Source organism: Mixophyes fleayi, chromosome 3, assembly GCF_038048845.1.
Source record: "Mixophyes fleayi isolate aMixFle1 chromosome 3, aMixFle1.hap1, whole genome shotgun sequence".
Classification (NCBI taxonomy): Eukaryota; Metazoa; Chordata; class Amphibia; order Anura; family Limnodynastidae; genus Mixophyes; species Mixophyes fleayi.
In genome coordinates, this window is record NC_134404.1 from 105,047,782 (window position 1) to 105,074,775 (window position 26,994).

General features: G+C 38.7%; 1 protein-coding gene across 4 annotated transcripts in view; it reads right to left on the reverse strand.

Moving 5' to 3' along the window:
* The window catches only part of MECOM (MDS1 and EVI1 complex locus), a 43,708-nt gene extending 18,797 nt beyond the window's left edge, over window positions 1-24,911 (reverse strand). The window contains exons 1-8 of one of the 4 annotated variants that reach the window (XM_075202092.1): window positions 24,026-24,911; window positions 21,368-21,502; window positions 10,284-10,386; window positions 9,804-10,026; window positions 8,553-8,700; window positions 6,357-6,510; window positions 2,137-3,493; window positions 1,238-1,367 (exon numbers count right to left, since the gene is read on the reverse strand). In XM_075202092.1, the coding sequence (XP_075058193.1) occupies window positions 1,238-1,367; window positions 2,137-3,493; window positions 6,357-6,510; window positions 8,553-8,700; window positions 9,804-10,026; window positions 10,284-10,332 (2,061 nt within the window). In that variant the 5' untranslated portion in view covers window positions 10,333-10,386; window positions 21,368-21,502; window positions 24,026-24,911. Of the gene's footprint in view, window positions 1-1,237; window positions 1,368-2,136; window positions 3,494-6,356; window positions 6,514-8,552; window positions 8,701-9,803; window positions 10,027-10,283; window positions 10,387-21,367; window positions 21,503-24,025 lie in introns of all 4 variants that reach the window. The other 3 variants (XM_075202094.1, XM_075202090.1, XM_075202093.1) reach the window with 3 other exon arrangements.
* Between the last annotated feature and the right edge of the window lie 2,083 nt (window positions 24,912-26,994).

Here is a 26,994-nt window from a genome sequence, read left to right on the forward strand (position 1 = left end):
GTTCTACTTGCGCACTTGCGGTGTGAACCAGATGCAGCTCATTGGACAGGAGGTGAGCTCAGCATTTAAGGATCCCACCTACTGAATTTGAAATGACCACCAGTGTGAGCAGGGTAAGGTTATAGCGTATGGAGTAAGGAACTGCTATTTATTGTAACTGCGGTGGCTCTGGTAGAGGCAGGGCCGGTCCTAGGGTTCTTGGCACCCCAGGCACACTTTCACATCCGCGCCCCCCACCCCACCCCCAGGCACCCTTTCACATCCGCGCTCCCCCCAGGCACACTTTCACAATCCGCGCCCCCCCCCCCCTCCCCACGTCTTTCCTTACCTTTACTTGCTGCCATAAAGCTGCTCCTCTCTGCTCTGTCTCCTCCCCTCCACTCACTGACACTGTCTGGCCATGATGATGATGTCCTGCCCGACAGTCAGTGAGTGGAGGGGAGAAGACGGAGCAGAGAGGCGGCGGTGGTGATCCATAGCCCCTTCCCCCCTCCCCGAGGATTTATCGGAAGCTGTGCGGCGGCCGTGGAAGGTATGGTCAGCGGTTGCCGCACAGTTTTAAAGTTATTTTTTTTCTGTGGCGCCCTCCAGAGCCCGGCGCCCTAGGCAACTGCCTAACCTTGCCTAATGGGAGCTCCGGGCCTGGGTAGAGGGGAAGTCCTAGGGCCTGATTCATTACGGTAAAGCAAAAAGATGAGTGAATTTGAACCTTGACAAAACCAAGTTCCAATGCAAGGGTGCAATTGAGTTTATTTTTTTGTACATAAGGAAAATACTGCATGTTTTTTTATGTAGGACGCAAATACTTGATAGCTTTATTTTTACAGTGACATTAAAAGTTGAGTAAGGACATGCTCTACCCCAACTATAAATATGTCCTCACATTTTAAATTTAGCTCCCCCTCCAATGCAACATGGTTTTGCTTCACTTACCTTAATGAATCAGGCTCCTAATGTTTATATACCGTTTGATTAGAAATGTTATCATTAACCATTTTAATTTGTCCCCTCCTAATTCATTATTATGCATTGGAATTGATTGATTGATTCCTTTTTCAGTATTTAACACCAAATTTTCAGCTGCAATTCAAAACTTTATTTTGTGTTTAAAGACACTAATTAATAAGAGTGACACTTTAAGCGAATTGAACCTTTTGAACAGTTGTGTCAATATTGTCACAGACCTATTTTATCCATAACGTTTCTGCACATTCCCAAATGTTAGTTCTATACATACCTGTGGATGAAATAAGAATCCAGGAGAAGGCCTTAAATATTTTTCTTTAAGAATCTCAAGTGGATCCATTAGTTTTCTCTTTTCTACCCTGCGATTGTAGATATTGAAATTATCAAAGGTGATTCTGGGACTGGTTTTAAACAAATATAAATATTGTCAGTAATAAAAATATTTACACATGTACTTTACATAATATTCAATATATTGCAGTATTGTATAAACAAATTTTCAATGTGCAAACTCACTGTTAATTTCACTATTAAATCTGAAATCTATATGCAGAGCTGCCAATACATTATGAATGAAAAGGTCGGCAAAATTTCATCAACAGCAGATGATGTCAATATCAGCTACATAAGTTACTGATTATTAATTCTGTGTAATCAATTTGCCTTGTCACTATATTAGCTGCTCCATGACGACTTAATGCATAGATCACCTGGTCTGCGTCATAGAATCATAAAAAATTAGCTAAACTATTCAGTTCACACAGGAAAAAGAAAGCAAGGTTCACCAAAGGTTACAATCTATACATGTTATAGCCAAACTGGTCAAATATGCTCAAATTGTTAATTGTTTTGTTCTCGTTTGAGAATTTCAAGTGTGATGTCACTTCTGATTCATGATAAATATCAGAAGTCACAGGAGTACTATCTGCTGCCTGCAGACTGAGAGCTATAGAGGCAGGTTTTATTTCTGGGGGGGGGGGGTCAATTTTCTTACAGCCTCTCACATATACTTATTAATGTTTAAAAATTAATAAAATATTGCATAAATTGTTTAATACATTGCATTAAATTAAATAATCTATATTCTTTAAATCTCTCACACAACATAACAAGGTCATACATGAAGGTAATGCAATGTTATCTAGCACACAATGGTTATGAAGGTCCTACCTGTAGATAGGATCCATGAAGAAAGGAGCAGGTCTGGCATGCTGCAAACAGTGTTCTGATCGTTTGGTCTGTTCTGCCTCAATGTCTTTTTTGTCTCCGAATATATGATTCTTTCTGGGTTGTTCTAACTGTTTAGTTGGAGCAGCTCGACTTCTGCTACCCATACTCAAGTCCAAAGGCTGATCAGGACTGGAAGACATTGGATTCAGTGGCTTTGAGGGCACATTTGCTACAGTCTTTTCCTCCTTACGCTTTATAGTTAGATCAAAAGGAGACTCTGAATTCCCCTTTTGTGTTTTCTTTATTTCTTTTGGGGACTCAGGTTCAACTTTAAGAGGAGCAGGTCTGACATCTCTATCGGGAAACGGGTACATTGATTGAGAAAATGTTGGGAAAAAAGGAAGAGGAAACATAGATGGGTAAGGTAAAGATCCACCTTTTTTATCCGGTAGACCTACAAGTCCTGTTGAACCAAAGTACTTCTCAGCAATGGAAGCAATAGCTTTTATGGAGTCATTCACAGCCCCGGACACAACAGTCTGTTCCTCTAAGCATGGAGAGAAAACTGAATAATTATTGTAGTCTCTTTTACTATTTAATGCAGCAAGGTTCTGCAATGGGCTCATTTTCTCCTTATATATTTTACCATTTTCCTTAATTTTTTCTTTATCACTTTCAATGTCACTCTCGAGATCAGAGCCAGAAGTGGTCTCCAAATCGCTACCACTAGGTGTGCTGATATCATCAAGGTCGCTGCTCTCTGACTGGTCACTTAATTTGTCATGTGGCCTTTGGTCAGAATTATTTTCTCCTATGAATTCCACAGATTTAGTATCACCCACAGGTGGGTGCTTACTCAGTGCTTTCAAAATGTCCTGTGTTGCTGGTAACATCTGTGGTCTATTCATATGTGGACCCTGACTCTTGTTCATCTGTTCGACATTTGGAAGTCCTTTTATAGGCGAGGCAGGCATTAACGGAGGTCTATGGTATAGACCTGAGGGAAACAGACCAGGAAAGCTGAAAGAGAATCCAGGAGCCGTTGGAAAAGTAAGGCCAGCGGTATGCCGGCTAGCACCAAAGTAATCTGCAAGCCCTGGGTTTGCATGGTTCATATTGATCATAGAAGCCTTGTCCAAGGTTGGCGTCCCAGGAAGTGAAATCCCTTGACCAAATAATCCTCCAGCAGCAAAGTGATTCTTCCCCTCACAAAATCTCCTGTGCTTATTAAGTGATGATGTAGTGCTGAACATTTGTCCACAGTCTTTGCATTTGATCTGAGTCCTGCAGTCAGCGTGCATGCGCTTGTGTCGGCAGAGGTTTGAAAACTGAGTGTATGACTTATGACAGACTTCACCTGTGCAGAAAAAGAAAAGTCTCAACTGTTACATGTCCCTTTTTTACTCAGAATATAGAAATCTATTTATGCTACCTATATATTCATAACCCATATAGTTCTATTGATGGAAGACATCAACTCTTGGTCCTACACATCTAACACTTGACCTTGGGAAGGCTGGATTTTGTACCTCTACAGCAATTTGTGTAGCCATCTGTTGACTAATGCATGTACAAAATCAGGAAGTTAGTGAACAATATATACTCAAAACCATACATAGCAGATTCCAGAGCTGGCAGTTATTACCTTACCAGAAATCAGTAGTATCCCACATTCCATTCTTTTCAAACACAAGTTTTATAAAATATATTAAAATTACTAGCGGAATTCTGACTATTAAATAAAAAATGTTGGCAGCTCCTAAACATCTTCAGAAAAAGATCAATATCAATATACTGTATGTAATAAGGTCAAACAAGTCTTCTTCCCAAAAAGATCTGCAGTAATCTTAGCTCGTAAATCACTGATATCACTGAATTACTAACATTATTTGACTATATAGCAAGTGTGGGATGCTCTGAGAGACAGCATGCATAGACTTTTTAGTTCCACAATATGCATGTTGACCTAATCTACCATAATTGGGAATACTGTGAATGACATATGTATTCTGTCAGCCTGTCTGCATCACACGTTTAGTACTATAATGACTTCTGTACTGATATTTCAATTTGCTATGAGACTGTAAACTTGTTATGAGATTGCAATGTTTACCAGCAGAAAAAGGTTTACACTTTTCTTTGGAGGATTTGATAATAGCTTTGTCCATAGCACTGAACTGAAGTACATGCAGGATGTCACTACGTTCTGTCTCTACCTGCAAAGGATGTATTATAAATCATAATGTTCTCATCATTCACACATCAAAGACATACAACTGTAAACACTGAGCATTCCGAGTCATTTGCAACAATCCTTTTGCAGGGTTAGAGACAGGCTGCCCAAACTGACAATAGCTCTATTTTAAGCATGTAAAGGAAACCAAATTGAATGTATCTCATCCTGGATTGTTGGTTCCCATGAACCGTAATCACGTCCCTGACTTCCACTCACACCAGGGCTAACCTTCCAGCACTTGGAAAACCCTTGTCCTTGACAATCCAGAACACTTGCTGTCATCTTTCAAATATTTACCCTGGCATTACCTCGCTTTATAAATGAACAAAGTATCACAATAAGAAAACACAGAATTACGGTGACATCTGGGTTTCTAATTTACTTTCGTTCAAAACCTGCCATAAAAAAGCTAATACTGTCCCTAATACAGTAAACAATGAAAACACTTATTGACTTGTATTGTTATTATTGTATGTATGTATTAATTTTAGATAAAAGATATTTCCCATGTGAAATAACAAACATACGATAAAATGACACCAAATGTACACCTACACCATTCTAGTCTATTTTGGGATAGGAAACATTAATTGTTTTAGTTTTTTTTTAATGATCAGCTACCATGGAAAAAAAAATCAGAGATACAGAATACCTCCACAGTTCCCAATTTAGTAAGGACACATGAAAAATGTTAAGCCATGGACAGGAATTGATTGTGCCCACCTTTATTTTCAAATGATCACTGCTTAGAAGCCTATTTTGTACATTGACTAATGAGACAATACAAGAAAAAGCCTTAATGGTTACTTGCTAATGACGGAACAGTAAAAATGCTATTATACTAATTAAAAAGATTAAATCCTTGGATAACGTAAGGACAAGCAATGCATTATACTCCTCTGTGCCGATTGGCCTCACACATTGAAGAAGGGAGTTTCTGCATTAATGTGGCCCTTGAGCAGATTTGAGGAAACAGAAAGTCTTTCTGCAAAAGCGCCATGTACATAATATCTAGCTTTAAGTGAACCAGATGGGATAATAGCTTCCATACAGTGCACTTAAACAACAAAAGACACTTTTCTTCTACCCTGGCACCTACGACACTGATGTTCAGATTGACTACATAGAAACACATCCTGTAGCATCTTTCATCACTTTACAACAACCCCTACAGCTGAACACAAACCCCCAAGCCCCCGTGAGCATTATCCTCTCAACATCTAGCGTGCTCAATTTGTAACTTCTGGAAAGACTGGAATAAGATAGCAGTCAGAATTGCATATTTTCTGCTTATTAAACACATTAAGTAGTGCAGTGAATATACAGGACCAATTTTAGCATGTGGTTTCTATTTGGTGGACCCGAATAGTTTGTGAAGGCAGTGAGTAATTACCTTTGTGTTGGTGAGCTTTCGCTCAAGTTTGAGCAGAATAGTGTAATAAGAGACAGTTGCCATAAACAGACTGGTGTGCTGTACATGGTGTGTGGGCTCTGGCCCGACACAGACAGCACCTTTACATGTAAATTATGTCCATTGCATGTCTTAAAGAACCTTACAAAGTCTGCAATTACAGGAGTACTGCTTGGAATTGTGTATATATTAGTTTCATCCTATAATATATATAATGATTTGAGAACATGCCTGTAAGGTATAGATTGCTCAATGGCTTCTGTCCTGTGGCTCGTCTGCGATCTGTAACTATATGTTAGTATATTAACAACTCATAATTGCACCAGAAACATATGTTCCCGTATCTGTTCTCAGTATACACTGTACTGAATAAGAAGTTTGTGGTACTTACTATCTGAATCTGTACTTCAGGTACAATAACTTAGACTTCTGTTGATTCCTAATTGCTGTTCCTACAGGATGCACTTGGGCAATTAACATCATTCACTTCTTATTTGTAAATGTTTTGATGTAAAAATAAAACAAAAACACTAAGTAAAATAAAAACAAGTAAAGACAAACAATGTTACTTACATACAAATGGCTTCACACTGCTGTGGATGTGCTTGTGTTGCTTAAGACCTGATGAAGTTGCAAATGTTTTGCCACACTCTGAACATGCGTGGGCCCGAGCGCCGACGTGCTGGGACCGAATGTGCCTTTGGAGGTTGCTAGGATCCGTGAAAACCTGCTAGGAAATGAGTACACATTAGTCAGTATATATCCACACAGAGGATGCGTATAGAGCAACATGTAAGGGAAGTGTTAAGACTGATAAAAAAAACAGCCTCATCACCTGCAAGATCCTTCTTTATCTGAAAATGGTGCATTTTGTAGCAAGCAATGCAGCGTCCAATCTAATGGCATTTTGCATGAAGAGTCACATCCCCAGGTAATCTCTATAGTGACATATGGAAGTGCAGCTATACACACAAGAGAGTGCTGCATCACTGGGTAGAACTGCTTTGATTATTGTATTGAGGAATATCATTTGGGGAAGCACAGTGGCTTAGTGGTTATAAGTTCAATTCCCGACCATGGCCTTATCTGTGTGGAGTTTGTATGTTCTCGCCGTGTTTGCGTGGGTTTCCTCTGGGTGCTCCGGTTCCCTCCCACACTCCAAAAACATACTAGTAGGTTAATTGGCTGCTTTAAATTGACCTTAGTGTCTCAGTGTGTGTATATGTGTGCAGGGCCGCCTTCAGAAATAATCATGCCCAGTACGGGCCCCCCGTGTCCCCCGGGCCCCCCCCCCATGAGCAACAGCAACATATACTTACCTGGGGGCCCTCCGCTGGTCTCTGCTACTGTGTCTTCAGCCTGGCTGTCACCGTGACAGCCAGGCACCAGGATGCGATCGCAGGGGTGGAGGATTCATTCCCCCTGCGATCATGTGCTCTGCCTTTGACAGATCACATGATCGCAGGGGGAATGATTCCTCCACCCCTGCGATCGCATCCTGGTGCCTGGCTGTCACGGTGAGAGCCAGGCTGAAGACACAGTAGCGGAGACCAGCGGCGGGCCCCCAGGTAAGTATATGTTGCGCTGTTGTACCGGGCCCCCTGGTGAGCCCGGGCCCGGTACAACAGTACCCCCCGTACCCCCCTGATGGCGGCCCTGTATGTGTGTGTGTCTGTGTGTGTGTGTATGTTAGGGAATTTAGACTGTAAGCCCCAATGCGGCAGGGACTGATGTGAGTGAGTTCTCTGTACGGCGCTGCAGAATTAGTGGCGCTATATAAATAGATGACGAGGATGATGACGATGATATCTGTAAGTTGATTGTCCGGTGTTATGGAATCTGTGGCTCTTTATAAATAAATGTTGTTGATGATGATGATGATTATTATTAACTTGAGATTTCAGGTAAAGGGGAAAGGCCCAGGCATACAGCCTATAAGATAGATTGGATCCTTTTGCAGATTTTTTTTGGTCTGGAAAAAATATGGTATAAACAATAACTTATTGCTGTAGAATTCTGCATTTCGCATGGAGAAACTTTGGAAATGATGCAGACTGAGTTGAGTCACACTGAGAAGCCAGCGAATAGGTCCACTTATTAAAATCTTATTAAATCTGTAGAAATGATTTAAAAAAAAATAAGACAGCAGCAGTACATTGATTTGTGGTGCTGTGGTTACTGGCTCTGGGCATTATTTCAGGCATTGTAGATAACATACTTCTCCTAAACATATGATGGGCAGCTCAGTGTTCTGACATTACCCTCTGACAGAGCTATACCCAGGGGCGGGCTGGGCTGGGGTGCAGGGGGGCTCAGTCTGACCCCTGTTTGGGCCGGGCCGGGGTGGCCCCCCCCCTGGTGGTTGTCAAATTTCGTTAATATTATCCGCGGCTGTATCGCAAAACACGCGATGCGGCCCCGTCATCAATGACGTGGCCGCATCACGTGTCATGTGATGCGGCCGCCTGTGCAGCCCCCGGGCTGAGATTTGCCAGCCCGTGCCTGGCTATACCTAGATAGTACAGTCATGTGTCACAGACAACAGTGGGGGTCATGTAATAACATGGTTTTAAATGCACAAATGTGCTATATTACCCACTGCAACCAGTCATATTAATTATACAGTTTAGAAGAGCATATCTGGTTGATTGCTCTGACTTACAGTATATGTGTGCGCACTACATGCATTAAGCAAGCATGTTTGTACTTTACAAGTAGTCAACTTGCTTCTCCACTACTTTGAAACCACCAAACAGAAATTCACATTACCTTGGAGCAGTTCTCACATTCATAGTGTTTTCCAGTATCATGTGACATTTGGTGGCGGATTAGGTTGGACTTCCAGTTGAAGGCTTTAGGACACTGGTCACATTTATATTCTCTCTCCTCTGTGTGAGACAGTAAGTGCCTGTCCAGGCTGAAGAAGAAGAGACCCGTGTTAAATATAAAATCCTACCTTATTCAGCACATGTTGGAAATCCATTACATAGTGTACAGGTGATAAGGAAAGCATGTCAAATATTATTATATGAGCATGACATAATGAACTTATCCAATAACTCAAACATAGAAAGAGGATCTCAAAAAACAGATCTACTTACAATAAAATTATTAGTATGATCCAACAACAGTGCGTACATATTTTTGCCACTGTAAATATTTTGAAGTGAGGGTATCAATTACTATCGTCATTGTGTCTTTCAGAATGACAAAACATGCAGAATACAAATCGCACATCGAAGTAGATGCAAATGTAAGACAGCTGTAGAGACTAATCTATGGTGTGAGCTTATTTTTAACGGTGCTAATAATCCCCAGTATGGTATGTCTACCTCTTCAGAGGTGCTACAGCTGGTAACAAAGTTTTAACTATGATCTGTGCTCCGGTTTCCTCCCACACTCCAAAAACATACTGGTAGGTTAATTGGCTGCTATCAAAATTGACCCTAGTCTATCCCTCTCTGTCTGTTTCCCTCTCTGTCTGTCTGTCTGTCTCCCTCTCTGTCTGTGTCTGTGTGTGTGTGTGTGTCTATATTGGGGAATTTAGACTGTAAGCTCCAATGGGGCAGGGACTGATGTGAGTGAGTTCTCTGTACAGCGCTGCGGAATCAGTGGCGCTATATTAATAAATGATGATGATGATCTGGTTCAATTGATCAGCTGACTTTCCAAGCTCAATCCACTGTATTGGTAACCCATCTGACTGCATTGGCATCCATCCATGTTTAAGCAACAATAAGAACACACTTTAAGGGGGGTATTCAATTGTCAGCGTTAACGCTGAAAAATGAGCGCTCAAAAAATATTACCGTTTATACGGTAATATTGCGCGCGAAAAGCGTTAATACGGTAGTTTACTCGCGGAATTTCAGCTCGCTGCTCAGGGGGCTGTGAGCTGAAATTCCGCGAGTAATTACCGTATTAACAGTAAGATTTTTTGAGCGCTCATTTGTTAGTGTTAACGCTAACAATTGAATACGCCCCTAAGCATAGAATCCATGATCTAGCAGCAGTTCTGACCTTTGCATGTCTGGGAACACCTGATCACATTCTTTACACTCATGGCTGTGGGAGTGTTGCATTTCGATGAGGTCACTGTCGTCATTCAGATTTTGCTGAAAGTTGTCCTCCACCATTGAGAAGGCTGAGTGAGGTGTACCACAGGGAAACTTCTGATGGTCGCTCAACTCAGCTTTGGACTCAAACAGCTGGTCACACTCCTCACAACGATACTGACACTCCTCTGTTTAACAAAGCCAAAAGTTATTACTAAGTCATCTGAAACTAAAGCAGAAACTAAACACTTAAAAAAAAAAAGATAGTGCACTCTCCAGAACAGGAATCATCTAAATATATTCCAGAATAAAATAATGATCTAAAAATAAGGGGGAAATGCGTCCTCCGCATTGAGGAATTTATTCTATGACTTAACAAAACTTCTTTCAGTCTCCCAGTCACACCATGAAGGCGACAAACAATGGCGGATAGTATGGAGCTTACCATGGATGTCAGGAGCCATTGTTGCATGGGTATAATCTTCACTCTTCATGAACAATAAGAGCTCTTCGCCTGGCTCAATGTCAGCTACAACTCTGTAGAATATCTATGGAAAAGAGACTGTATAATCAGTGGTAATGCAAGAGCCCGCATGTCATTAACTGTGTGTTCAATGCTTAAGAAATCACTTACCTTTTCAAATAGGACCATAACTAACTATACTGTGCAGTAAAAAGTGATTAGCAAATCTCACTCCCTGCTGAGTTACACTTCCTAAATACAGAAAACACGGCAAGACAATTCAAAGCATGAGAAATAAATTAAACCGGATTGTTTACTGGGAAAGTAAAGGAAAAGAAAACAAAACATATGACATATGTGGCCCAGAATAGACATGTTTCAGGTTTCATAATGATATCAAGCCTGAATTTACATTTTAGACCCCGCTAGGCCATTACTTCTGTGCCACACAATAAAACCTCCCCCCTCAATGCCGCAGTTCACCATGGTTCCATCCCTACTGTAACCTACTTATATATATATATATATATATATAAAAAAAATTAGAGTAATACAGCACTTCTGGAGCTCATCGCTATTTTTTTAATGCAAATTATTAAATAATTAAAATACACAATATACATTCAAAATTAAAAGCAATGATGTGCAAACTGAGCAGAGGGCTTCCCTGCTTTTCTGCTATGCTAAGCCTGGGATATGTGAAGTTCCCATAAGGTTCCCATAAGTCCAAGGCGTATATATGTTTTACAATGGTTAACCATCATTTCAGTTGTATACATGTTTAAGTCCTTCTTTTTTTTTTGCCCTGTTTTCTTTTCTTTCAAAATAGACATTTTTTTTGCAAATGAATGAGGATACTGTAGACCTCATTTATGAAGCACATGAGGGGCCTCATTTAAAGGTAGAATTAAATCCGGCTAGAAGGCTACTTTTACACCTTCGTATAACCATGTTGCGCTGCCAGGGGCAAATGTAAAATGTGCAGATTTGGAGGTGAAAAGGGCACATCCTAGTATGACTCTAAAGTGCAGTGTTAAAATAAAATTGCCAAGTATATGTGTGCTATGTACTGAAGCAGGCAGTGATTTCCCTGCATGCAAAAAGAAAACTGCATTTGCATTGTATTATGGTTTGTCAAATATGCAGTCTTTACCTGGGTTTGCTTCTAACTTTAAATATAGATATGCAATGCATATCACTTTGGTATTGTGTGTCCAGACGGTCTGCCCAGCACACGTGAACCTGGGCAGACCTCCACCCTTCTCCCACCTTAGAACCACCACTTTCATTATGTTAAAATTTTATGGTTTTCGCCATAAATATTGTTCTTTTAGTTTTATTGAGTCTGAGCAAACAAAGGAGTGACTTTGCACCTGGGCAAACCCATGTTGCATTGGTGGGGGAGGTAAATGTAAATTGTGGGGCCAGATTTATAGTTGGGGTAGGACATCTCCTAGATCAGCTTTAAATTTCAGTGTAAAAATAAAGATATCAAGTATTTGTATGCTAGATGACAAATCAGCCAGTATTTAACTTATGTGCAAAATAATAAACTAATTTGCACCCCTTTTATTGTAATATGGTTTGTCCCGACGCAAACCTACCCTTTTTTTGCTTTGCTCTCCTTAATAACTCAGGCCCATTATGTCTTAAATTAATCGTGAGAACTACCGACACTGGGACTATGTTTATTATTTGTGTCACTTCTGTGTGTTGGAAGCTTGATTTACAATTGCTACAATGTGCCCCCCTCCTGGAGTGAATATTGAAGGTGCAAGGTGCCTCCCATTAGAAGTATGCGATAACACCCCAATGTCCACCAGTTCAGTGCTGGTGTAAGTGTGTTTGTGGAGTGAAAATGGTTATCCCCCCTACCCATATTCTGTATCTCATTGTTATATACCAAATGAGAGGCACCAGAACGCCCACTCCACACGTAACAAGGGACGTCCTAGCTCCAGCCAACTCCTCTCATTGACTGGTGCTGCCACTTTGCTCAACAAACCTGTTCAATTTGGTGAAATCTTAGCGTGCCGGTGCAAAATGAGGTGCATGATGTCACTAAAGAGCATTTTGCTGCCTGGGCAATTTTGTGAAGGATAAATGAGGAGCTCAGATTCCAGTTACATAGGAGTGCATTAGTATTAATTTAGAGAACTTTATTCCATAGACCAGCACTGCAGTTTGCAAAGTGATCCAGTAGATGGCTCTAACAGCCAGCTATACATTACAGTCTAATGCTGTGCTGAATGAAATATGATGAAAATTATTCTTATTACAGGACGATGGACATTTTTAATTGAAGGCAGAAATTTTGAAGTTGAAACTTTAATTCTGATTCAAGTTGTTACACAGTGCTTTATATTTACCCCCTGTGTGCATGAAATATTTGGTCAGCCCTTTCTCTATTCGGATTTTGCCAGGGTTAATGCCACATATTTCAATAAGGTTATTAATTTTAAAAATGCAGTTGCATTTTTTTTATTTAGTATTTATAAGTGTGTGCCACACAATGAAGCACTCTTATCCACCATTTATTAGGCATGTTATTTTTTTTATTATTACTTATTGTTCTATTTCTGCTGCCTTCTGCTTGAAAAATATGCATATTTTATAATCTACTGTATGTGAGTGATATATCATCCAACATGAATCAGATGAGTTTAAAAAGAAAGAGGGGCCTGATTCATTAAGGATCTTAACTTGAGAAACTTCTTATTTCAGTCTTCTGGACAAAACCATGTTACAATGCAAGGGGTGCAAATTAGCATTTTGTTTTTCACATAAGTTAAATACTGACTGTTTTTTTCATGTAGCACACAAATACTTGATAGCTTATTTGTACACTGAAATTTAAAGTTGATATTTGTGTGTTACATGAAAAAACAGGCAGTATTTAACTTATGTGCAAAACAGAATACTAATTTGCAGCCCTTGCATTGTAACATGGTTTTGTCCAGGAGACTGAAATAAGAAGTTTCTCAAGTTAAGATCCTTAATGAATCAGGCCTGAGGTCTGAGCTTTTTTATTTTTTACTTTAATTTGCAGAATGCAGCAACATTGTTACAATAATTACCCCTTAGTTCAGCACAGAAGTTAAACACTATTTTTCATCTATATGACAGCAGAATAAACAATTTTTGAAAATCATTTAATCACTACTTGGGCATAAATTAAATACATGTATCATTAAATATAGGGGCTATTAAAAACTGAAATGGAAGAGCTTTGACCACCAAAGTGAAAGACCCAATTTATTTAATTGCTTTTTAAAACATATGTTTGCTGAAGAGAAAAGTGTATACCTTTTAAAACTGTAAAATCTAATACTGCTTCCAGGTAACAATAAAGCTAACAGATTCCAAACTTAGACCCAACTGACCACATGATCATAAAAATGGCAGAATACTTGGCGGGACTCATTAAGAGATTTTGAACAAAGTTGATATGGTCAGTCCCTTATCTGTCTCAGCAAAAGAAGCCCTAGAAATGTAATGTTATAATATATAATAAAAACAAGAACTATTTCTTTATAGTGGCCCTTACACAGTGTTTGGTACATTGACTATGCTTTGAAACTTGCATTTGGAAGTAAATCAACTACCATAGAGCGCTTTGTGCATCTGTGCTAAATGGACGAGTACTTTCATGTGAGCAAAAAAATCTAATGGATGTCAATGAGAAGAAGGTTCACACTGGAAGTGTACTTCCCTTTAGGAACAATGAACTTCTCTCAACACTTAACATCACCTCTTTTGGCAGCTTTCACAGGTTCAGCTTATTGGCTTCCTTTCCAGCAGCATGTTGACATTTGAATTGTGACATATTAGAACTTTGCATTGGCTTCTCGGAAACAGGCAGGTTCAGAAGACAATACTCCCCAAGACAGTTAAGTTTTGCAATACTCCCTTTTCCCTGTGATTGTAAACATGATCGTCTCAAGTACTTTTAAACTGCTATTAAAGGAATGCTTTTGACTTCTGCTGAAACTCTGGTGGTGGCTATTGGCGTAAATGTCTACAGTTTGTGCGTTACATAGTGCGCTGCAACGTGGGAGACATGAATGTACATTTGTATTTACAACAAAAAGCAATTAATGTGATAACCTGTTCTATAACCAAGAGGTCATACGCTGAACAAGGAAACATACCAGCAGTTTTAAAAATTAATACTATCTCATATGTGTATATTTCCACACACTCAATTTTTTTAAACTGGTTACTTAAAGCTAATTCATGCATAATATGTAAATTTTACTGAAATTCGTGATGTGGAGTTCCCTGCCCTGCACAAAATGCACTTTTGGATCTGTAGTTATAATACTAATACTGTGCTATAGACTCTACACAGATAGCTAATGCTCTACACTACTAAGCAACTAACTTACATTGGGGGGGGGCGTGATTGGAGCTGATAAGATTGGAAATATAATAGAAACCTCTTACATGTTCTAATAAGTTTAGAAGTGTATTCCAACGTTTTATTTAACATATCAGAATGATACACTGTATTATAAGGTTTCTATGTAGCAATGGTAACATTATTAGGTATACTATTTGTAGTATGGATTCTTATTTAACCTATGGTCAAGAGCTAAAATATGGCTCCCCATAATCCTATCTCAGCAAATACTATGTGCGCTATCAATTCAAATAGTATTATTGTTTTGTTTTTTTTAATTCGGTTATTCATAATATTTATTAACAATAATATACTTAAGTGTAAAATAATTAAGAGGAAGTAAAATTTGTGTGAAAAAAATTAACAATGGGTTGTTACGGATATAAACGGACATATTCTGGGAATAGAATCCTTAAAATCCTCTGATCTATGGTATTGATAGCTACAAATAGCCGCAGTGATACTTATAATGATTATGTCAAAGTTATATTGACTGGTTAGACAGAAACCTGATGCCAGAAGCTGTCTTAGAATATAGACATTTCTAGGTGACAAAGAAACATAGAGACACAATATTTATATCAAAGATCTTCAAACAGTATTTTATTTTGCTCAGTCACTATCCTATTTTTGTTTCAGAAACTGTTTGACAGTGGCACTCCTTTCTGTACTTTATACCAATGTACAGTATTATTAAAGTTCCTTGTTAAACAAGAACCTGGCAAGTCTCCTAAACAACACTAACATGTATATCTAAACATAAAAGACAAATTTTTGCCTCCAGTCTTACCACGGAAAAGAAATTAGAAAAACGTTAACTGTTTTGCTATCCAAATATTTTTCTGTTTGTTCAAGGAGAGAGCAAACAGATTTTCAGAGGCATCTTTTACAGCTCAGTGCCATTTGATAAGGTGGCCCCTCCTAAGTATAATTTACGTTTAACCATTTTAAAAAAAAATGAATAAATAAATAGTTCAGCTGCAGCTGCTGACATGTGAAACTGCTGGCGCCTCGGTGATGTCATAATCAACGCTCTGAAAGGGGAGGGACTTGTAAAACTTTTGATATTTACATGCTGGTGTAATGTTTGTCTGGTTTCAAATTCGCCTGCCAGTTTGGGAAAGGAAGAAATGCTCTCTTATAAGACATAAATTAACTGCTGTTCTACCAGAAGGCCAGCGACAGAAGAGCAAAAGTGTTTAAAAAAGCAGCAGTACATGAGTGCTGAACTACATGCCTCATAAATTATGTTCACATAAATACATTTTATGCAGCCAGTCGCTGCCCCACTACACAAGACTTTATTTATTATTCAGCGTGGGTAAAATAACCTTTTCGCTGCCAATAGGAAATGCAGCAGCCCGTTCTGTCACTGACTTGTTTTAGGAAACGACAACTTCACATCTTTCTTTTTTTTTAAATAATTATTTTGATTGCTTTCCAAGGCACACAAGCTCAAATTTACCGCCTTACAAATTTAAACTTTGACCTATCAGATTAAATCCCAAACATGCACAAAACTAGACTGAAAAAAAAGATCATCAATTATAGAGCACTGTAGAAGGGCTAAAATGATTCACTTTTGAAATAGGTGAAGCAGAGCCTGATGTTCAGTGTTAAATCTTTACTGTCTGGTGATACACAGGTCATTTCATTTAGGATTAATAGACTCCATTTGCCATCTCTAAAAATGACAGAAGTGTGAATTATGAATGACCTTTGACCTATTCAGGAAGTTGTAATAATTGAACTAATAAAGGAAAATGTTCTTCTCAGTGTTGCACTAACAAATTTGCAGACTGCTGGCTGAAGTTTTCTTTGAAGCAAAATGTTGATTTTTGACAAGCTTCAGTGAGAAGTATTACATGCTCCTTGTACGATACAGCTTAATTTATGGACCATAAAATAAGCCCGGGTAGAAGTGCACTGTAACGCAGCCTTATAGGACAAACAGCATTGATGATACAGCCTGTATTACACTATGGGACATAGCACACTATAGAACAAACCCATCCTAGTGCATCACAGCAGGACTTTATCTGTCCCAAGATACATAGAAATATGTGCTGGTGTTTGTCTTTTTTACCCTACAATGACATCCAAGATTCCTGTTGTGAAACAGGCGAACCTTAAGCTTTAGCAATTCTACGCTATATAAAACTAGCTCCATTCTCCAGCAGAGAAGATGGTCTCTGTGAAACATTCAATTGCCACTAGTGAAAGGGTCATGCACTTGTGCACGAATGGTGAATGCATACATTTCAACACAGACAATGCAAGCCAGAGCCTCACACTACATCACAATAAACACAAATGCCAGGACTTTGCCAAGGAATGGACGTTTTAATTATTATTACAAATAAAACATTAGTAATATTGCTATTATTTAGTTATTACGTTTTACTTTTACTCTCTGAAATAACGCTAAGTTGTCAGAGAGATCTGCTGTCATTTACTAGATCATTGGGTGTTATCAGCAGAATACATTTTACGTTTTAACCTAAAAGATGTCTAAAGAAACTCACAACCATTATAAATTGAAAGATGTAGTATAAGCAATAGACACGTTCTATTAAATATATTTCTGGCCATATTCTTTTCCAGCTTCCAAGCTCCCTACAGCCAGCAAATATCAGTGTTTACAGGAATCAATTAAAAGACTTTGCTTTTGAAACGTTAGTTTGCTGCTTCCCTTTGGATAAAGGTTTTGGTAGTTTTTTGGATGATTTGTGCATATTACTTGTTAAGATGATGTGGCAAGTGCTATAAGACCAACAACTTTGGTTTGTAAAAAGTGCCTGGATTTTAAACTCTTGGACAATGTGTACTGATCTAGTAAAATCACATACAAATGGAAATTAGTAGTTTTATAAGACACTTTCATTCTTTTACTAACTCTGTGTTGTTTTGAATGCTTCTGCTACACGAAGGCACTGATACATATTTTGCCTGTCTAAGCCACTATTTTAGGGATACCCCATGTTCCACCCCCTACCACCACCTTTGCAGCTTTCCATGAGCCAAACACCCTCTGCATTCTATCAGTTTTAAATAAATACATTATCTTATTCCTGAACGGTCCTGTGGTGAAATATTTATAACAGGTAAATAATACAACATTAACATATAAAAGAAACAAACAAAAACTACAAAAAACAATGACATATACAACACCAGCAACTTTGCTGCCTTACATCTGGCCCTGTGTGGCCTTTACAGAAATATGGGCAAGCATGTATTGCTCTCTAGGTACTGATTAGGATTTTAGAGAGTGATCAGTGAAACAACAAAACGTAGGTCGCCTTAGTGTTAACACAGAAGCATCACTGTTAAAAATGAGAAGCAGAAAGGTGACAGAACCTCCCTTTAAATGCAGGGCTCTTGTCAAAACCTGCACTCTGAGCTGTGTAGAGTAACTTTGCAAAATGAATACATCCAAGGAAATATTAGAGAGTGAGCCAAACCTATGCACACAAGGTGCTACTGCATAAAGGGTAATTTGCGGCAATTTGTTTTAAAGTTTACCAATGAAGAGGTCAAGAGTACCATAAGCAACGTGACCCACAGGTTGTTTGTCCATGGCCACAATTTTAACAAGATGCCTAAGAAGATTGGTTTGCATGAGACTCAAACATTTTCCCCACTCCAATAATTAAAATGGAAATGAGCAAGGAGACTTTTTTACAGCCACAAGGGCCTACAATTTACATAGTGATGTCGACATGTGCTCTATATAAAGTTTTGTTATACAGAACCAAAAGCATGCAGTACTTCAAAAGGGCTAAACTGTAGAAAACATGTCTATAATAACACAACTACATTTAAATATATAAACACAAAGAGCAAACGGTGGGTCCTTTTCTTCACAGACACACTACAGTGCAATTGTGCCACTGGCATTAAATGGGTTAAGGTCAAATATTTAAAAGATAGATGAAACAGGATGCTCAGCATTGTAAAGACGTGAACAGCTTTGCTTTGAAACAATCGAATTACAGGTTTCCGATAATAGGAATTATTTTACACTTCAGTTCCGTCTATGGCTATTTTCTAGAATTTCCAGGCAGAATAAGCCACCTGCGCTGTTCTAGAATCAAAGGAGGGGACATATTCTTCCTTTGTTTGATAATGACGGCTCTTCTTTCGCATACTATATTCTGAATATTAAAAACATGTGCCAGCATATTCACACCAAATTAGAAATCCGCTGTATATTTTTATTTCCATAATATCCAAATTGTTTGCCTTGATAAAAGTGAATCTGGGGATGAAGCGACTGAAATATGGTCTTGTCTTATTGCATGCATAATATTGTGTATATATATATATATATATATATATATATATATATATATATATATATATATATATATAATTCTTTTATTTAGTAATCTGGCTAACAGTCTTTTTTACAGCCCTTCATAACAAAACTGTAGACGTCGTGTATGGGTGATATCATTAGAGAATAGCCTAGATATGTAGGGTTCAGGCAACTAGTTTGTGAATACAAATTGTTTTCCAAAACATATCCAACTAAAAATAATTATCATGAAAAAATGGCAAAGAGTTTAACACTCTTTGGTTATAAAAACCTGTGGCCACATTTTTACAAGCATATTTGGCAAGAAATCCTGTTAGGAGACAAATTACTGCAGTTAATGCTGAGCTTCCAGACACTATGCAACTATTAGGGACAGAATATTAGGTCATGTATATACTAGGATATAATGTGCAATCAACATTTATCAGTTGTGTCAGGGAAGTGCTCCAAGTTGAAATTTTGGTATAAGTGACAAGTGTAAATAGTAATACTATTTACACTTTATTTGATCCATTAGATTGTGTGTGTTTTTACCAAACATATTAGCACTTGGCCTAATTATTTATGGAGATGTCTTTTTTTTTTTTTCTTTAACATGAAAAGCAACATTAATGAAGACATTTCTGTTGGTGAAACAATATTTTTTATTTGATGCTTTTACAACAAAATTGACAGCATTTTTTTTTTATATGTGATTCGTTTAACATTATTGCAATGGTTATATTTTAAGGCCATCTGACAATTAATGATTGCATTGCAGTGCAGTGTGAGATTAGCCTCTCCTCCTTTGAAAGGGTTAAACCTTGGTAGTTTGAACTGTGAACGTGATTGTGGATTTTGTTTCCACAGAATCTTTAGCTGGAAGAAAAAAAGTTCTGGGTGTGTGCATGTTAATCTCATACCTCCAGCTGTCTAAAGCTTCAGACCTGTCCTTCAGTCAACCCTGTACTTACTACAGTGGATCCAGCCTGAGAATCTGGCTATTTGCAATATGCCTATTCAGTTTCAGGTGGAGTATAATGTTTGCTTGGGAGTTTCACAGGTGAGTTAAAGTAATTAGTGGTTAACAATTACCGCTGATCAAGTGTCTCTCATCTATGCTGCGATATTGAATAATCTCTTGCACAATAAGGGTGTTCATTATGTGATGAGTACTGCTTGTTCACCAGTTGGCAGATCTGTCTTCATGGAAAAGAATGAAAGCTCCTGGAGAACCTCTTAAGAAAGCCCTTTTATCCTGCTCCTAAGAACAGCTTTCTCAAAGCTGAACAGGACCAGGCCAGACCGCCTTAACCTCTCAATTCCTGGAGAAGGCAACAGCAGGACATTACAAGAATAAATAAGTGACACTGTATGGAATCATATCTACTAGACAGAGAGCACCCAGCCACAATGGCTTGGTCATATTGTGATCGTATGCATGCAATCACAATCTTCAAAACAAAAAGTTGGTAAGCCATGCCTAAATGCACACATAGGACATATTTGCTTTATTTAACCAAAACTCAAAATAAAAAATGATATACTTTTTACACAACAATCTACACCACAATGACAGATGTCTAAAAAGCTAAAACTTCCATACACAAAAAAATTCTGTAACTAAAAATACACATAAATATGTGCTTATGTTTAACTTAATAAAAGCAGAGAAAATGTTTATTTTAAATAGGTGGTTAGAATATATTTTAACAATGTATTTTTATTTCATGACAGTCATCTACAACTGCAGTAATATTTATTTGGAATGTTATTAGCAGGATCTAAACAAATTATACCTGAAAACAATTTTTAAACCTCAGATTCTGTGTCTGAGTCTGTTTCTATTTCAAATAGACAACTCCAATATATGGATAGAACATATTAATTTTGATAACCACAGATTTAACAAACAAAAAAAGTTTTTTTTAATATATATATATATATATATATATATATATATATATATATATATAAATATTTAAACAAATATGTTTAAATATATATATTGTATTTATAACAAAATATATGTGTGTATATATATATATATATATATATATATATATATATATATATATATATATATAATTTGTTATACTTAGACAAATCTCCATATGGTATTTAACTTTAAACTGAAACTTATGTCATATATTGAGCTGGCACACATAATCTGTTTTACCATAGATTCATGTTCTGAACAATAGAAAATTACATAATTTATCATGCAATGTGCATCCTATCCCAGGCTGGTGAGAAAGAAACATTTATCAGGGGCCATATTCCAGACTATATTAGTCTGGCTGATTTAAATGCAGCTTGTGCTCACTGAGCAGTCAACTAAATAGTAAAATAAATATTACATACCTGATCATGTAGCTGATATGCCACCAAATTGTGCTGATCGTAATAACCAGCAAACCTGATAAATTTCAGCCAGTTGCCTACATCTGGTTGACTGGCGTCGATGCAGAATTTCACATTACAATGTTCATCTAAGACCTAGAGACAAAAAAAAAACACATTTGTATTCTGGTTACATTGTGTCCTGAATAATTGCAAGAGCACCAAGTACAAACTGTTGTGAAGCGCATAGAAAATAGTACGTTTTAATTGCGATTTGTTCGCTGGACTGGAAATGATCAATGCAGGGTTAGATCTATCCGTCCTCTTCAACAAATCCGATCGCATGTAGCACACATCTGCTTTTACAGATATACATCTTGCTTTCATGGCTACAAGTAGAGTTTTATTGTGTGTAGGAATTTTAAAGCAAGGCGACGTGGACGCTGCGGAGAGCACAGGAACACAGGCAGCGTGGGGGCTACTAGTAATTGATACATTTCTCCACTAACCCCAACAAAAGCATCACTCGGCTGCTTTGTAACACACTATAAACTCCTGTCAATAACAAGATACACTTCTCACTTTTGTTTTCAGACACCTTAACCTCTTGGCTGCCAGTCAGTCCTGACTCCCTCCTTCCCCCAGAAGTGAAGGGGTTAAACAGTTGTCTGTCTTGTAATTATCCCAGCCTTAATTTGCAAGAATTCAGATCAGATCCCCAGATTTCCTCCCGTGTCGTTTTTTATTGCACTTAACAATAAGCCAAATGTAGAGGTTTAGAAAATCTCATGAATATCCACATTGCAAATGACAGTGTTATTATCCCCTGTCTAGTAAGGATTTACCCTCGCATCGCTATAATTTATATGTGTGGCTCAATCTGATGTGTCATCGCGAATGTATTAAATGGAGTGTAGCTTTAACAATTGAAATTATGATTTATTTTTTTTCCTCTGGGTGAATATTTAACAGACATTGGATGAAACTTCAAAAACAATATAGAGACAAAGTGTGTATTGCTAAATAAAGATTCTATTGCAGACTATTTTATTGGGTGCAATAAAGGCTGCATGTAAAGGGTGAGACGGGCATATCTGATATCACTGCTAGTTCGGCAGGGCCAAGGCGAACATCCTGCAGCAGTAGAAAGTCATTAACTGTATCACAAGTTCAACCAGGGCAAGCCTGGAGCTTGTCTGAAGGGCACTGGACGAACAAGCGAATAGACCTCTTACAAAAACCCTATTACAGCATTCTTTATACATACAAAGCCATGTTTCCAGCATCAGCCTAATTTCAAGGTTTAAAGGGCCCCATTTAATTAGTCCCAGCTCAATGTAGGAGAACACTAATTTGTGACATTTGTATAGTTGAAAAAGAGAGTTACTATCTACTAATATCACAGCTCAGAAAATGTGTAATTGTCCATTCTTGTCCCCTTCATGATGTCTTTTCCGGGAATTTGTGTAGAGGAACTTATAATATCCACACTTTTATTATATCACACGTCTACCCTTCCACGGAGTTGTAGGCCCGAGTAACAACTTCTCACACTGAAAAGCTACAGAAACACCGACCAACCCCACTGAATTTATTTACTATACGGTTATTAAAACGCACAAACCGTAATTCATGAATGAAAGTGGGGTCTATGAAAAACAAATCAATTGTTGTCATAGCCGTACAATTCATAAAGGGACATTATAATTTCCTTCTGTGCAGTGATTGTTATTAAAAGCGTTAGATATTTATAAAATATATTGACGCGAAATGTAACATTTTATTTTATTTTTGTTAAATGTATTTTTTTTGCCCGCCGGTGTGATATAGTTTTATGCCACATTAGTATCATTATTACTAATATATAAGTATAAACGTAGATGGAAGAGATATAGGTAATCTGTGAGCGGATACTGCATATTAAAGTCCAAAAATGATTATTTCCCCAGTGATAAGGAAGCAGATCAGCCCTGTAAGAAGCAGTTTCTGGTCACGAGTGGGGTGTTATGTATTTAGAGATATTATTGTATAGTTACCTAGCTGGAGAGAGGAAAGTTCGGTCTGTGTCCTCTTCTTAGTAACTTGTTCTAATCTTATACTACATCCAGTACATGTGTCACATTAATAAGTGTTTAATCCCCCCACCTGATTTCCTCCTGTAGAGTTGTCTCCCGTGGGCTATCACATTATCTTTTCAGATCAACAGGAGGATTTAGCATTAATACCCTGGCTAAAAAGCAGCCTGCTGAGAAAGTGGTTGGACTGGTACGATGTGTCTGCAGAGAGTGTCCCGCAGACAACTTACTGTTTACCTTGTGTCATCAGCTAAAGGGAGAGAACACTACAGACAGCCTGACAAGCACTCACCACACAGGCACACAACGCGGAGAGGAAACTATATGCCCCCATATACTGCCATGTAGCAGGCACACAGCAGTCCTGGGCTGTGATCGAGGCAGGATTAGCTGCAGTCCAGGCATAGGAGAATAACACACACATCTCTCACGACAAACACTACTGCAACAGGAGGGAGGATACTGTGGCAGCCCCTGAAACTTAACAGGAAAACTCCAGCTCTAACCACAAGTCCACAGGACAGCCAAGAGCTAAGCTTACAAATCACACCCAAAGCGACTGCCAGGAACGCACACAAGTAGAGGATTTCTTCTGCTCACTTACCTGAAAGGGAGGATCGTCCTAGCAGGTCAATGGAACAAGCCCTGGCTCCTGCAAGCAACCACAGATTCCCTCCCCAGAAGAAGGCCAGCAGATCCAAATCTAGTGTCCCAGGCTCCTCTTAATCAGTATTATTGCTGTTTGCAGTGCCCACTGACAGCAACCTGTGCTGTGCATCTGAAGAAACTGAAAGTGTCAGCAAAGTGATCCTGGGCTCGTGTCCCTGCGGTGGACACCTCCCTTTTCTCTCACTTTCTTTGCTCTTATCAGCCAGCCGGGTGACACCAGCGATCAGCACTGCCCCGGGTGGAAAGTGAGGCTACACAGCAGATCCCCCATGGTGCCCGTCTGGAAGAGAGATGCCAGTTCACCCACTGTCTATCGTGAAGCTGGAAGTCAAGTTGAAATCCCCTCCTGTCCTGGGATATCTCCCAGCTCGTCCTGGATGTCGGATTGCAGATCAGTTTAATGACAGCAGTTTGCCCTGGAAATCTTCTTGCAGTTGGGTCTGTGCTTTAAATGTAACAGATCCCCCCGCTTGCTGTCTGCGAGAGATGTCACACTGTGACTCCCCCTGCCTGTCCTTGGATGATATCCTTAGTAGAAGTATCCCAGGGTACCAGACTGCAGATCCCCGCTGCTGCCCCAGCTTCTCTGCTTTCTCTGAGTCAGATCCTCCTGGGACAATCCCCTTTCCAAGTCTTCAATCTAAACTGTGAAGTTCTTTATGTCACGAAGTGTCTCTTTAAAGAGGATCAGAGCGGCCATCCAGAAAGAGGAGGAGAGGGGTTACAGCTATCTCAAATCACAGACACTGGCTCCTCTCTCAGGACATTTTTAAAGTGACAGCAGCCTCCTCTGGAAGAAGAGGTCACTAAAAGGTCGCTAAAGAGTCCTATAGGACAGACTGATTACAGATGCACCATCCCCTTAAACATGTCGAATCCATCCATGTAATCAGCAACCAATGGGGAGATCTTGGGTGGGTGGATTTCATGCTAGCAGGGAAATCTCGTCTATTTAGCCTTTGAAGAAGTCTGTGTGAGTGTTCAGATGAGAATCCTGTCCCATTACCGCTAATATACCATACACAGGTCAATGTAAACTGTCCAATGTGCAAACGTGGTTTTCCAAAAATGTCTACTTTCTACTATTTAAAATGCTGGAATAAATATTGTGGGTAGGTAAATTAGATGTCACACCAAACTTTCTGCACTAAAACATTTATTCACTAACAGACAAAAGAAAAAACTTGTCAACTAACAAACGTAATTCTGAGATAAACTTTAAATTGTCCAATCTTTTTTTTTTCTTCTTTTCGTTATAACTTTACAATCTGCGAGGCTTCACAATTATGGGAGTGTATAATTGCTTTAAAATAAATAAATAGCCTCAGTTTTTTTACTTGCTTTGTATAATTTGCCCAAAATAATTATTTTAACCAGTGTTTTGTTATGTTCTGCAACATAGTTGCTGTGCCTGTCAGTCTATGACAACAGAATAATGTTTATAATAATATTATTGTATTTCTTGGTGGTTATTACGATACACGTGTCAGGGCACTATCATGATAAATCGCAGAAGCTCACAATATATTTTTATATCTTACAGAAAGAAATACCGCCTTCCTGTTTGATTAAGACGAGATCGCGACCCCTCGGAAGATCAGATAATAAAAACGCTTATGTTTGATCTCAATTATGTTTTTTTTGGCGATGACTTTCTGTATATCACTTAAGTAACAACACACATTCTACATATATTTTTTTCCTTCAAAAGTGCAAGTCTGTGTCTCGCATTATAAAGTCCTATTTATTTAAGAGGAGGGGGCAGCGTTCTTGACAAGGGATGGTGATTAATTTGTCTCACCAGACTGTTATCTGTGACATTGAACTGCTGCTTTAGATAATGGCCATTGTTTCTGCAAAATCGCACAGCAATGGTAGGTAGGACAGGAAAAATCCTTTGTAAATAACCTTAAAACTGGCCAGAGATTCCCATAGACTTGGGTGCTTGAGAACCTTAAAGAGGTCCCGGTTTGCTGCTCATTGGTTTCCTGCCCTTCCTTAGCGCGTCCATTGTTGGAGTTTCTTTTTAATTTTTTTTTATTTAGCCATAAATTGGAGCAGCTCTCGCTATGAGCTGTTCTATTTTCTTCCTGTCAGGATGAGGGATTTGTTTTATGATGCATTGTGTATTAAATACAAGTAATCTGGGAAACTGATTGCTTGAGTCCATAGGTCTGATCACGGATTCCGATAGGGTACCTCTCTCCCCCTTTTGTCAGGACTGCTACTGAAAAGGAGGAAATGTTGGTGGTTAAACAAATGGACTTTTGGTATCAGTAACAGGCCCCGGATCTTTTGAAAGGGGGCATGGATTGTTTCTCACTTTAGTTGTGGTTGTATACGCTGTGGGGAGGAGAATTGTCATAGTTGGTGGTGAAATCAATGTTTAATGCAATTTCCTGTGCTTGCAGCAGGTGGCGCTGCTCCCCGGAATAAAGATGACCTCGCTTGAGTTTCAGTGGCACTACTAATATCACATATTCGTAAACTGTCACACAACACCCAATAACACATCTAGTAAACTGACCTTCACTAACTCTTTCCATGCTGGAATCACACTTTCCTGCTCCCCCCTGCCGTGAATATCTAATAGTTTACACCTTTGCTATATACGGAATAGGGTCTACTCTGTTAGAGACTCATAAAGTGGGAGAACATTTCCACTGGCAAAGAGCGAGTTAATTTTTCCCAGACTTCGCCAACTTGTCCCAGCATACGCTTCCAGACAGGTTATGCTGGGACTTGCAGTGCTTGCCTACTCCTGGTATGAGATGCTTATTATTATAAAACTCAGGAAAGCTCATTTATCTTGAGGTCTTCGATCATAGATCAGCTTTGTTCCCTCAGCTCAGTGATGCAATGCTTGTGTGTTAAGAAGGTACTCTTCTCTATAAATAAATGTTT